This window comes from Schistocerca cancellata, chromosome 1 (assembly GCF_023864275.1).
Source record: "Schistocerca cancellata isolate TAMUIC-IGC-003103 chromosome 1, iqSchCanc2.1, whole genome shotgun sequence".
Taxonomy (NCBI): Eukaryota; Metazoa; Arthropoda; class Insecta; order Orthoptera; family Acrididae; genus Schistocerca; species Schistocerca cancellata.
Window position 1 is genome coordinate 605,471,226 of NC_064626.1, and position 12,909 is coordinate 605,484,134.

The following is a 12,909-nucleotide window of genomic DNA, read 5'->3' on the forward strand; positions in this document are numbered from 1 at the left end:
CCCAGTCATCACGAGGCAGAGAAAATCCCTGACCCCGCCGGGAATCGAACCCGGGAACCCGGGCGTGGGAAGCGAGAACGCTACCGCACGACCACGAGATGCGGGCTATGCAGGGGAAAGGAAGTCCGACATGTTAGTAGGATGAGTTTGATAACTTTTCTCACTTCAGTGTATTTCAAGACTGACAGTGATCTTCGTCGGGTTCTGCGTACTCTCCTCTTACATGTGCTTGCTGCTTTGATCTCAAGCAGACTGCGAGACATTTTTCATGTTTAAAATGCGATTGTTTGCAACAATGTTGGGTACACATTTTGACTGTCGATTGTTTTCTAATGTTCGGAGCTATGTCTCGTGAAATGTGCGTCCCGTATGCTTTTGTATGTTGATGAATGGGGTAGCCGAGGAGATCTCCATGATCTGAGCCCTGAACCCAGAATATTGCCTGAATTGAAGACCCTATCTCTGATTATTAAAATTTTCGAGACCTATTTCGATAAACCGTTTACCTAAACTAGTGCAGAAGCTTAAGCTAGGATCTGTCAATCCTCATAATTGTGTCCATGTGGTCCAAGCACTGACGTGGATGCGTGGTGTTCTACACTTGAGCAGGTCTTCAAAATTGAAAATTGATTCTTGCTCATTGCTCCGCGTAATATGTAGCCTAACAACAGTAGACATAGGACACGCGAAAACATAACACTGTTTTCGACCACGTCGCCCATGCCAGCCCAAGAAATTTTTACCACAGACTATGGATAGCTGTCCACAAACAATCGTAGGAGAAACATGAGCAGGCGTCTGTATACGAGCCTGCCCACTTGTTAATGATAATTGAATTGAACTGAAAAATGTGTGTGTGTGTGGTTATGATTAGTTTTTTGTTTTTATTTATTTACTTTTTTTTAGTAAGAATTCAGCTGTATTTCTTACTGCCCCCGTCTTATGATCTTACATTTTGAGAAAAAAATAGAACTCCCGGTCTAGATCTTAAACAAATTTGATACTGTTCATTTATTACAAGTTCTCAGCTCATGCTATCTTATGACGGAAATATGTGAACCAAAACATATAGAGCTCGGATTAAAATGAACATCTAATGAGAATAAAAGAGTTTCTTACTGATATGATTCATGGTTACTCTGAGCCTCTATATGTTTGAGGTCAGAAGTTAGCTTCAAGAGATGGCTCGGTCCGCAACATGAAAATTATTTTGCGATCTAGATAGAAAGTACATTTTAATATAAGTAAGAATCGTGGAGTCCTAAAAGGATTTTCTATCCTTTATTAATAAATTGGCAGAAGACATGTACGGAAAATCACGATGTTTACCTCCTGGTGCGGATGAAAAGAGCGGCGTGGCAAGAGGAAATGCTTAGGAACTTTGTGGTTGGGTGTTTACGTCCGACCGCTAGCATGCACACGGAATGTCCGGATGGTGAAAAAGGTTGGGGGTTGATTTGTGACCTTAGGAAGCTGAAACAGCGAGAGTTGCGACGTGTTGTGAAACGAAGTTCCGATGGTTGCACAGTGATAGTACTTGGGGTGGGATATTGAAGCCGAAAATCATCAACAGGCCAGGTGGATAGGACTACTACTACGAAAGTACGCTTGGGACAGATTAAATCATCTGGAGTTTGGAGTAAAATGTGGTTTATTTGTTTAGTTTATAGCAGGAAGGGCGAATTTTAGGTAAGTAGAGCAGTTTAGTGTAACTAGTCATTAACGACAGTCAATAAACTCTTCTTGGGTGATGGCTACATGGTAGAAATCTACATTTCTGTGAGGTCTCAAGTCCTCTGGTAGGCGCCTCAAGGAAATGTTGATTGCTAGCGCACTATGACACAGTCGTCAACCAAAAAGTATTAATTGGTTAATGTTAATGACCAGTCAGATGAATCTCAATACCAACATTATGAAAGCATTTGACTTAAACATTTTTGTTAAAAGTAACGAGGTCACTAAAGCCCAGTGCCAAAAATATGGCAAATATGAACAGGTATGGAAGTATTCAAGATTTAGTACTAGCTGTGGAGACGAAGTGGTTTGATTTTCGAGTTTGGTGGAAATATACGATTTAGAGAAACATTCGATTAATTTGAATAGGATGCAGTCTGACAGTCAATACTTTTCTTTATACACATACTTTACGAGTATGCAGTGAGACCCAAAGGCCTGTTAACATTTGATAATTCAATTTTCACGGAATAATGCAGGTAGAGACTTAAAAATTGTCACACATTCTTGAAATGACAGGAGGTTTTACTGAAATTAAAAAAAATGGACATGGTGCTTCTTCTGATACATAAGCAATAATTAGCCTAACAATTGATTAGCAAAGACGATGATCTTTATAACAAATGCTCCACATATCGGCCATTATTCAGCAAAAAAGAACTGTAATCGAGGGACAATATTGTGAACCTCACTGTACGGCATATGAGAAACTGCCGTCGCATAATGTCTTTTAGCGTTTGTAATGAGGTCGGACGATAGCGGTAGATTTGCGACGTAGGTAACTCTATAACCAATAATCACACGGACTGATGTCTGGGAATCTGGGAGGCCAAGCATGATGGGAGAAGCAGCTCAACACGTGGTCCTCACCAAACGATGTGCGCAGGAGATCTTTCACTCGTGTAGCAATATCGGGTGAAGTGTCATCCTGCATAAAAGTCGTGCCTTCCAGCAGGTGTTTACCAACCAGGCGAGGGATGATGCGATCCCGTAATATAACGGCGTACCTCACATAAATCACGCTGGGTAGCACCCGGCATTTCCTCTAAGGAGGGTGTGATCACCACGGATGTAGTAAATCCTCACCACATCGTGGCTTTCTTCTCTTGCAATGGAATGTCCACAACAGTTCTAGGATTTTCGGGAGCCCAAATTCTCCAGTTGTGGGTGTTGACAAACTCTCGGAGTGTGAAATGGACTTCGTCGGTCCACAACACTTTAGACAACAAATTATCAACTTCCCCCATTTTTTAATGTGTCCACACAGCAAATGCTTTCCGTGTCACAAAATCGGTGGCTAGACTCTGTGCAGACATATATGTACTGTCAAGTGCCATCCATTAGCCGGTTTTTGCACTCGTTTTTTGTTTCATTAAAATCCCATGACATTTCAGGCATGTGTGTCAAGTTTAACTTCCTACCTACATTACGAGCATGCTGTGAACGAGTGCATTTTCGAATGGGCTTTTGGGTCGCCCCGCACATCACGTGACGTGCGTATTCAACTGCCCGATGTAGAGGGCGGTCATAATAATGTGGTTCTCTTGTGTACACACTGCTCGCTGTGGAGTGGTATTACAACGGCAGGTGGTTGGAGCCGCCGACAAACCCTCATTGACGATTCCCCGCTGCCCTCCGGGCCGGTAACCCGAGCGAGGTCCGTTTTTGTGGCGGTCTTCCCTGAAACGTAATACACTTGCCGCGGCGAGGGCAAGAAGGGTGTGGCGGCGGCGCTGCGCTGACTGCCCTGTGATCTAGTGTTACATATAATTAAACACTCGGCGCAGCGCCGCATTAATTACGTGCAACTGGGGCGGCGGTGGCAGTGGCATGCGCGTCTCTAATGAAATAGTTGGCTGCTCCGCTAAGATAGTGCTCCGCTCGGCGCGCGACGACAAGTTGCCACCTCTAATTATGTGTTTCTCTCTTCTGTTCCAGGTGGGCCTAGGTGAGTGAGTGCTGCCGTAAGAGTGCTTTCAGACAAATGTGCGCCAGAGCTTATGAGAGGGTAAGAGAACGCTCGGTCATTACTTTATCCATCACGGATATGTATAATATATATGCACATATATCGATAAAGTCTGAGGAATTGGTTTTGAAGGAAAATCCGCTCTATAATTCTAGATACAGCGTCTGGAGCAAATTCTGAGATCAGATGTCCACAAACAATTTTATTAAAAATGCGCAATAAAAAAATATTCTCATAGAAGCTCCATGCATATTGGTGTTTCAACTTAACCTTTAATTATTAACGTGTGATTCGACAGATTCCCAGCACATTTAGTTCATCTCAGTTTAAATGACCAACGTTGGCAACACTGCCTGCCGTCTACCAATCCTCTCTCACATCTGTTTATTTCCGGACACCAGTTTTTCATTCTAGTGCTGCTCATTGTTATTAGCGTTTCACAGCTATTTAGTGGCTGGGAAATTCCTAGACGCCCACATTAACACTTTCGCTACAAGATGATACCTAACAAGTAGGTGTAAATTCGCATACTCATGCTTAAAATGGCAAGGGAGGATTTTCTTTGGGGAATTGGATTCGGCTTGGTGCAAGACCAGCCAAAGAACAGGGCAATATTGGATTGCCTACGCACAGAAATTCGCCAAAGGGCAGTAAAAATGAGTGGATCAACATCTGCTGTTAATGACAAACCAGCACAAGAAGTAGTGCCAACAGCGAAAAGGGGGCGCATCTTCTGGCCTAGAAATAACGATATAAAAACTCAATTTGCTTGTCAACAGTGTGGAAAACATATGTGCGCGAAACGTTTTCTTATAGTCGTTGATCAACGTCTAAATGCTAGTTGTAATGAGTCATCAGATGAGGACTGTTGAATCACTGAATATTCAGTTCATATTGTGTAAAAATAGCTGTAGGTATTCTCTTTCGTCTAATGCAATAAAGTGCGTTATTTCTTCAAATAAGCATTAATTGATCCAGTTTCACAAATTGTATGGTGTCTTTTACATTAATTTGTCTTAAATAACCTAATTATTAATATTATAGTTATGCAGCAAGTTAACATATGTTAAAATTGCTACACCACGAAGATGACGTGCTACAGACGCGAAATTTAACCGACAGGAAGAAGATGCTGTGATATGCAAATGATTGGCGTTTCAGAGCATTAACACAAGGTTGGAGCCGGTGGCGACACCTACAACGTGCTTACTTGAGGGAAGTTTCCAACCGATTTCTCATACACAAATAGCAATTGTCCGGCGTTGCTTGGTGAAACGTTGTTGTGATGCCTCTTGCAAGGAGGAGAAATGCGTACCATCACTTTTCAGACTTTGATAAAGGTCAGATTGTAGCCTATCGCGATTGCGGTTTATCATATCGCGACACTGCTGCTCGCGTTGGTCGAGATCCAATGACTGTTAGCAGAATATGGAATCGGTGGGTTCAGGAGGGTAATACGGAACGCCGTGTTGGATCCCAACGGCCTCGTATCACTAGCAGTCGAGATGACAGGCATCTTATCCGCATGGCTGTAACGGATCGTGCAGCCACGTTTCGATTCCTGATTCAACAGATGGGGAGTTTTGCAAGAGAACAACCATCTGCAAGAACGGTTCAACGACGTTTGCAGCAGCATGGACTATCAGCTCGCAGACCATGGCTGCGGTTACCCTTGCCGCTGCATCACAGACAGGAGCGCCTGCGATAGTGTACTCAACGACGAACCTGGGTGCACGAATGGCAAAAAGTCATTTTTTCGGATGAATCCAGGTTCTGTTTACAGCATCATGATGGTCGCATCCGTGTTTGGCGACATCGCGGTGAACGCACATCGGAAGCGTGTATTCGTCATCGCCATACTGGCGTATCACCCGGCGTGATGGTATGGGGTGCCATTGGTTACACGTCTCGGTCACCTCTTGTTCGCATTGACGGCACTTTGAACAGTGGACGTTACATTTCAGATGTGTTACGACCCGTGGCTCTACCCTTCATTCGATCCCTGCGAAACCCTACATTTCAGCAGGATAATGCACGACCGCATGTTGCAGGTTCTGTACAGACCTTTCTGAATACAGAAAATGTTCGACTGCTGCCCTGTCCAGCACATTCTCCAGATCTCTCACCAATTGAAAACGTCTGGTCAATGGTGGCAGAGCAATTGGCTCGTCACAATACGCCAGTCACAACTCGTGATGAACTGTGGTGTCGTGTTGAAGCTGCATGGGCAGCTGTACCTGTACACGCCATCCAAGCTCTGTTTGACTCAATGCCAAGGCGTATCAAGGCCGTTACTATGTCCAGAGGTGGTTGTTCTGGGTTCTGATTTCTCAGGATCTATGCACGCAAATTGCGTGAAAGTGTAATCACATGTCAGTTCTAGTATAATATATTTGTCCAATGAATACCCGTATGTCATCTGCATTTCTTCTTGGTGTAGCAATTTTAATGGCCAGTAGTGTACTATGGGGATCCACTGGAGCCCGCGTTACAAGTTTTGCAAAATAGTGCCACGTTATTAAAGGAAGGTTAACAGTGCGCTGCCGTCCTCTTAATGCCCCCTGGTGTATTTCGCGGTGATTGCTGACTGTGGTGGTCGGAGACTGTACCCACGGGCGTAGGCTGTGACGACACGGGTCGACTCGCCGCGGCGCGACACGGAGACGTGCTCCTGCAGCAGCGGCCGTCGTATTTACCGGACGCGGGCATAGCCGGGCAAACAGAGGGCTGTGCGACCGATCGACATACATTGTCCGGGCAGCGGCGGCCACATATCACGGTCGCGTGACGTCGCTGGATTGTGTCCAGATCGTATATTTGTTCGGCGCGGCCGTGTGGCCGCGCGCCGCGTCTCCCGACATAAATCATTTCTGGTGCGCAGCTCAGCCACCGCGCCGGCACTGCCTGCTGCCCGTTACCCGCTCCGCTCTGTAATGCCTTCTTGTACTGTGACCCGACGCCGCACCCCGGGGGCCTCCCAGTGACACACGTTGCATGATACGTGCTCTCCGCAAAGCCTTGGCAGGTATCCTCAATCTGAAAATGGCACCTATCTTTTGTGGAATGCGCCTAGGACCGTTTGTGTGAGCAAACATCACTACACAAAATTTCTGCTTATTGATTAACTTTAGGTTGAAGGTTTGAATAACTTTATTGGAATGGTAACGGAAATATGGCGTTGCTGTGAGAAACAAAGAGCCCGCCGCTGTGGCCGAGCGGTTCTAGGCGCTTCAGTCTGGAACCGCGCGACCGCAACGGTCGCAGGTTCGAATCCTGCCTCGGGCATGGATGTGTGTGATGCCCTTAGGTTAGTTAGGTTTAAGTAGTTCTAAGTTCTAGGGGACTGATGACCTCACATGTTAAGTCCCATAGTACTCAGAGCCATTTGAACCATTTTTTGAGCCATTTGAGAAACAAAGTTACAATTTTTCTATAACAACTACATGTATTTTCTAAAATTCATGAAAATACTTCTTAATCACTCACTTTACTTAATAGTACGATTATATGGAATGCTGGCCTTTCATCCGTAATATAAAACGGAAGTAGCAGTTTTATTCTACCTGACTATCTCTCCTAAGATGAGTCTAGGGGCCATCACGCAGAGCGGCTATACTCACCAGTCTCAGTAGGGAATGCCTAACCGTCTCCCCTTGCCCAGGGTCCACACGCGGTGGCCGGAATGGCTCAGAGAGGCCTCACGACGGTTATTTACCAACCTAACGGGACCTACTAACGCGCGGGGAACTTATGTCTCTCTGGTCCAGTGCAGTCGCACTCTACTTAATACACTGGTTGGCTAAACTGCATCTCCACATTCACAGAACCCACAGCAGGCTGCCCACACATATGTCAGCAGACGACCCGCATTCACATTCGCAGACAATACTTAGAGTGATAATATAACATAATTCCGAATGATAAATCTTATATTGATCTTCCCCGTGTGTCGGAAGGGCACCAAGGTATGTTTTGAGTATGTGACTGTTGTCTCAAGCCATGTAGCGGCTCACGTGTAGCCGTTACAACGTGAATTTCCGTGTGCTCGCGACTCATGTTCTTAGACACACAGCTCTGTTTTATTTCAGCGATACTCGGTAAGGAGATACTAGAATCGAACACTAGGACACTGCAAAGTTGTGTACAAATTTGGCTAGACGGTAATGGACTATCGTTTAAACGTTGTCCACGCGAGGTTCAAATGGTTCAGATGGCTCTGAGGACTATGGGACTTAACAGCTGAGGTCATCAGTCCCCTAAAACTTAGAACCACTTAAACCTAACTAATCTAAGCACATCACACACATCCATGCCCGAGGCAGGATTCGAACCTGCGACCGTAGCCGTCGCGCGGTTCCGGACTGAAGCGCCTAGAACCGCTCGGACACACCGACCGGATCCACGTGAGGAACAGGAGACACATAAAATAGGCAAATAAGGGCACATGAGCTTTCTGGCACTTTTTCTGTCATTCTTATCGATGTGCCGCCATGCATTAAATGGCTCTGAGCACCATGGGACTTAACATCTATGATCATCAGTCCCCTAGAACTTAGAACTACTTAAACCTAACTAACCTAAGGACAGCACACAACACCCAGCTGCCATGCATTAAATACACTGACGCAAAAAATAGTCAATGTTATGATATTTATTTAGTAGATTTGTCTAGGTAACATATTTTAGCGACGTACATTGCAAGATCACAGGTTAATGGACAGAAGCGCCGAAGAAACTCGTATAGGCATGCGATTCAAATACAAAGATATGTGAACAAGCAGAAAACGGTACTGCAGTCAGTAACCACGATATAGAACAAGTGTCTGGCGGATTTGTTAGATCGGTTTCGGTTACTTCTGCCACAATTACAGGTTATCAAGATTTAAGTATCCGCCCGCGGTAGCTGAGTGGTCAGCGCGACAAAAGTCAATTCTAAGGGCCCGGGGTCGATTCCCGGCTGGTTCGGAGATTTTTGTCCGCTGAGGGACTGGGTGTTATGTTGTCCTAATAATCATTTCATCCCTATCGACGCTCAAGTCGCCGAAGTGGCTTCAAATCGAGACTTGCATCCGACGAACGGTTTACCAGACGGGGGGCCCTAGTCAAACGACAAGTTTTAAGTGAGTCAACGTGGTGTTATAGTCGCTGCACGAGCGATGGGACACAGCAGCTACGAGGTAGCGATGAAGTGGGGATTTTCCCATACGACTATTTAACGTATGCATCGTGAATATTAGGAATCCGGTATAACATCAAATCTACGACATCGCTTCGTCCGGAAAAAGACCCTGCAAAGGCGGGACCATCGACAACTAAAGAGAATCGTTCAACGTGACAAAAGTGCAACCCGTCCACAAATTGCTGCAGGTTTCAATGCTGGGCTACCAACAACTGTCACCGTGAGAACCATTCAACAAAACAACATCGATATGGGCTTTCGGAGCCGAAGGCCCACTAGTGTAGCCTTGATGACTGCGCGACACACAGCTTTACGCCTCTCCTGGGCCCGTCAGCACCGACATTGGGCTGTTAACGACTCTAAACATGTTGCCTGATCGGACGATTGTCGTTTCAAATTGTGTCGAGCGGATGGACGTGTGCGGGCATGGAGACAACCTCATGAATCCAAGGACCCTGAATGTCAGTAGGGGACTGTTCAAGCTGGTGGAGGCTCTCTATTGGTGTTGGGCGTGTGAAGTTGGAGTGATGTGGGACCCCTGATACGTCTAGATACGACTCTGACAGGTGACACGCACGTAAGCATTCCGTCTGATCACCTGCATCCATTCATATATGAAGACGGTATCTGTTCTTTCGGACATGTCCGAAAGAACAGATATCATCGGTGACCATGCAGCTCTCTTAGAATGAAATGATAATTAAATCAAGACCCCAAGCTGTCGACAGGCGCTGATATATATCAGCGGGGGCAGTTGAAAATGTGTGCCTCGTCCGGGACTAGAACCTGGGATCTACTGCTTACATGGCGGACGCTCCATCCATCTGAGCCACCGAGGGCACAGAGGATAATGCGACTACATGGGTTTATCCCTTGCACGCTGCCCGTGAGACCCACATTCCCAGTTTAATGTCCACACACTACATTCGTAGTGCTTCTGCCCATTACACTTGGCAGGCAATCTTACCGAGTCCCGTAAGAGTTCGGACAATGTGTGTGCATCCAGCACAGAAGAAGAAGGTCAATGGCCGGTTAGACGTAGACCATATCCGAAAGAACAGATACCATCCGGGGTTTATCAAGTCCGAGGTGTATTAAATGAAAGAAAATCATTCTTCTTCACCAACTGAAATACTGAAGTCCACTGGAGCTACATGAGGCGAGTTGGAAGTCCAAAGACTTGGCGATGCACGGCCAATACATCTCCTAGGAAATGTGAGTCTTAGGTAGTCCCTGACGGAGTCGATCATGAACGACAGATGTTTCTTTTAGTGTGTGCATTCCTTTATATCACTTGAAAAAATGCCAAAAAATTTAACGATAAGACTGAAATGTTAAAGGACTTTATGAGCATCCTGTACATATAACTTGAAATTTCGGTGCTTCAGTGTTTCGGAGGACAAGATATTACACGGAGCTTTCGTGCTATGTTTCACATGATAGCGCAGTTAGAGAGAGAGAGAGAGAGAAATTAAGTGCTTTCGTTTTCCTGAAAGCGAAAACGCTTGGAATACGTCTCTTTCAGTCTCATGGCAGCAGAAGCATAAATTAACATACTTCCATTGGGAAAAAGAGACATGTAAAAAAGAAGTTTCTACTGTATGCTATAATAATACCAAAGATGCTATATAATTCTATTCAATAAATCCCAACAATTGAGTATTCATTCTTTAGAATAGTTGCGAAATGAAAAAATCGTCTGATAGAATTAAAAATAGGAAATTAATGAGCCCAAAAAATGGTTCAAATGGCTCTGAGCACTATGCGACTTAACTTCTGAGGTCATCAGTCGCCTAGAATTTAGAACTAATTAAACCTAACTAACCTAAGGACATCACACACATCCATGCCCTATGCAGGATTCGAACCTGCGACCGGAGCAGTCGCCCGGCTCCAGACTGTAGCGCCTTGAACCGCACGGCCACTCCGGCCGGCTAATGAGCCCAGTGTAGAGCTTTAAATGAAATAATGTGTAAACAATACAGAAAAACGATTTTACTTGATTTTTCCCTATAAAAATTTCCGAGTAAAAATATAATAAAAGAAATACATTAAGCGAACTTTGTTCTCAAACATCCATATTGACCGCAGTTTCGTTTAGGAGATTTATTTCCTATTGTTCAGTCAACCAGCAGTGGTGTCACGTCCCGTCTTCGAAGTTGGTAGTGGAAGAGCAGGAACAGTGGGAATTTCTTTGCAAAGTAGCTGCTCGTCTCCTAGAATATATGAACTGCTGTGCAAAACTAAAGAACGAAAGGAACTAGTTCATGATGTGCCACTGCCTCAAGTAACAGCTCGATGAACTTCGACCATGAATAGAACGAACTGCTAAAGTACAGTACAGTACAGTACAGAAGGTCACTGAAAGAGATACGCTATGTGACGAACAGATATGACACTTTGATTCAGAGACAATAATTACACGGCATTCACTGTGATTTATGATGGCGCCGGCCGCAGTGGCCGAGCGGTTCTAGGCGCTTCAGTCTGGAATCGCGCGACTGCTACGATCGCAGGTTCGAATCCTGCCTCGGGGATGGATGTGTGTGATGTCCTTAGGTTAGTTAGGTTTAAGTAGTTCTAAGTTCTAGGGGACTGGTGACCTCCGATGTTAAGTCCCATAGTGCTCCGAGCCATTTGAACCATTTTATGATGGTCCTCTGGACATTACAGAAGGCGGGACATGGTTTTTAATAGCATGGGTGATCACTGCGGGCGGCAGTGCTTGCACTGCAAGGTGATGCCATCTTTGCCACAAGGATGGCAACGATTTCTTGTGGTACGGCGTTTATTTCCTCCAGCAGCGCAGTTGATGAGTGCTGGATGGTCATCGGTGCATGTGGACGTGCTGTAATGTTTCCCCAACGCACCCTGCAAGTGCCCCATGGGACTGAAGTCGGGAAAACCGACAGACCTGTCCATTCGCCGGATATTCTCCCATTCCAATGGATCTCCCACCTGCGCTGTTGGATGCGATTGTGCATTGTCTTCCGTAAAAATGAACCCAGGGCCGACAGCAGCCCGAAAAGAAGCACGCAGGGAAGGAGTAGAGAGTCGCCACAACACTGGCTGGTGAGTGTAGCGCGTTCACAGATCTGGAGGTCAGTACGCCAACGCAACATTATGCCTTCCCACGCCGTATCACAGGGAACACCAAAATCATCATGTTCGACAGTGCTCGGTCACTCTCATATGGCGAGAGGCGGAAACACGTAATGCACCCGGGAACATTTTTATAACTTTTTTTAAATTCGGTAGTCTTTCCCGATTAAATTGATACGTACTTCATTGGGTTTAGAATGAAAAGTGACCACTAAATATTACCTTTTAAAGTCAGCATCGTGTATGCTGCTATCCACCCTTAATTTCAAATATAGAAAACCATTAGTAATTCGCAAAACGAATAGAAAACACTCACTTCATTCGATTCTGTATAGGGTATATAATGCACACGTTCATAAGACTGTAGGTTTCTAGCATCTGTACCTATTTTTATGCGCCCCACTGAAAGCTTCTTCCATAGGTGCCACAGATGTTTGTGGATGTACATTCCTGGAAATTGAAATAAGAACACCGTGAATTCATTGTCCCAGGAAGGGGAAACTTTATTGACACATTCCTGGGGTCAGATACATCACATGATCACACTGACAGAACCACAGGCACATAGACACAGGCAACAGAGCATGCACAATGTCGGCACTAGTACAGTGTATATCCACCTTTCGCAGCAATGCAGGCTGCTATTCTCCCATGGAGACGATCGTAGAGATACTGGATGTAGTCCTGTGGAACGGCTTGCCATGCCATTTCCACCTGGCGCCTCAGTTGGACCAGCGTTCGTGCTGGACGTGCAGACCGCGTGAGACGACGCTTCATCCAGTCCCAAACATGCTCAATGGGGGACAGATCCGGAGATCTTGCTGGCCAGGGTAGTTGACTTACACCTTCTAGAGCACGTTGGGTGGCACGGGATACATGCGGACGTGCATTGTCCTGTTGGAACAGCAAGTTCCCTTGCCGGTCT

The 12,909-nt window shown here is 45.5% G+C and overlaps 1 protein-coding gene across 2 annotated transcripts in view; it reads left to right on the plus strand.

The window, feature by feature from the left end:
- LOC126182543 (leucine-rich repeat-containing protein 4-like) overlaps positions 1-12,909 on the plus strand; it is a 1,045,219-nt gene that overhangs the window by 811,502 nt on the left and 220,808 nt on the right. For both annotated transcript variants that reach the window (XM_049924858.1, XM_049924860.1), the window contains exon 4: positions 3,673-3,742. In XM_049924858.1, coding sequence (XP_049780815.1) covers positions 3,719-3,742 — 24 coding nt within the window. In that variant the 5' untranslated portion in view covers positions 3,673-3,718. The remainder of the gene's footprint in view (positions 1-3,672; positions 3,743-12,909) is intronic.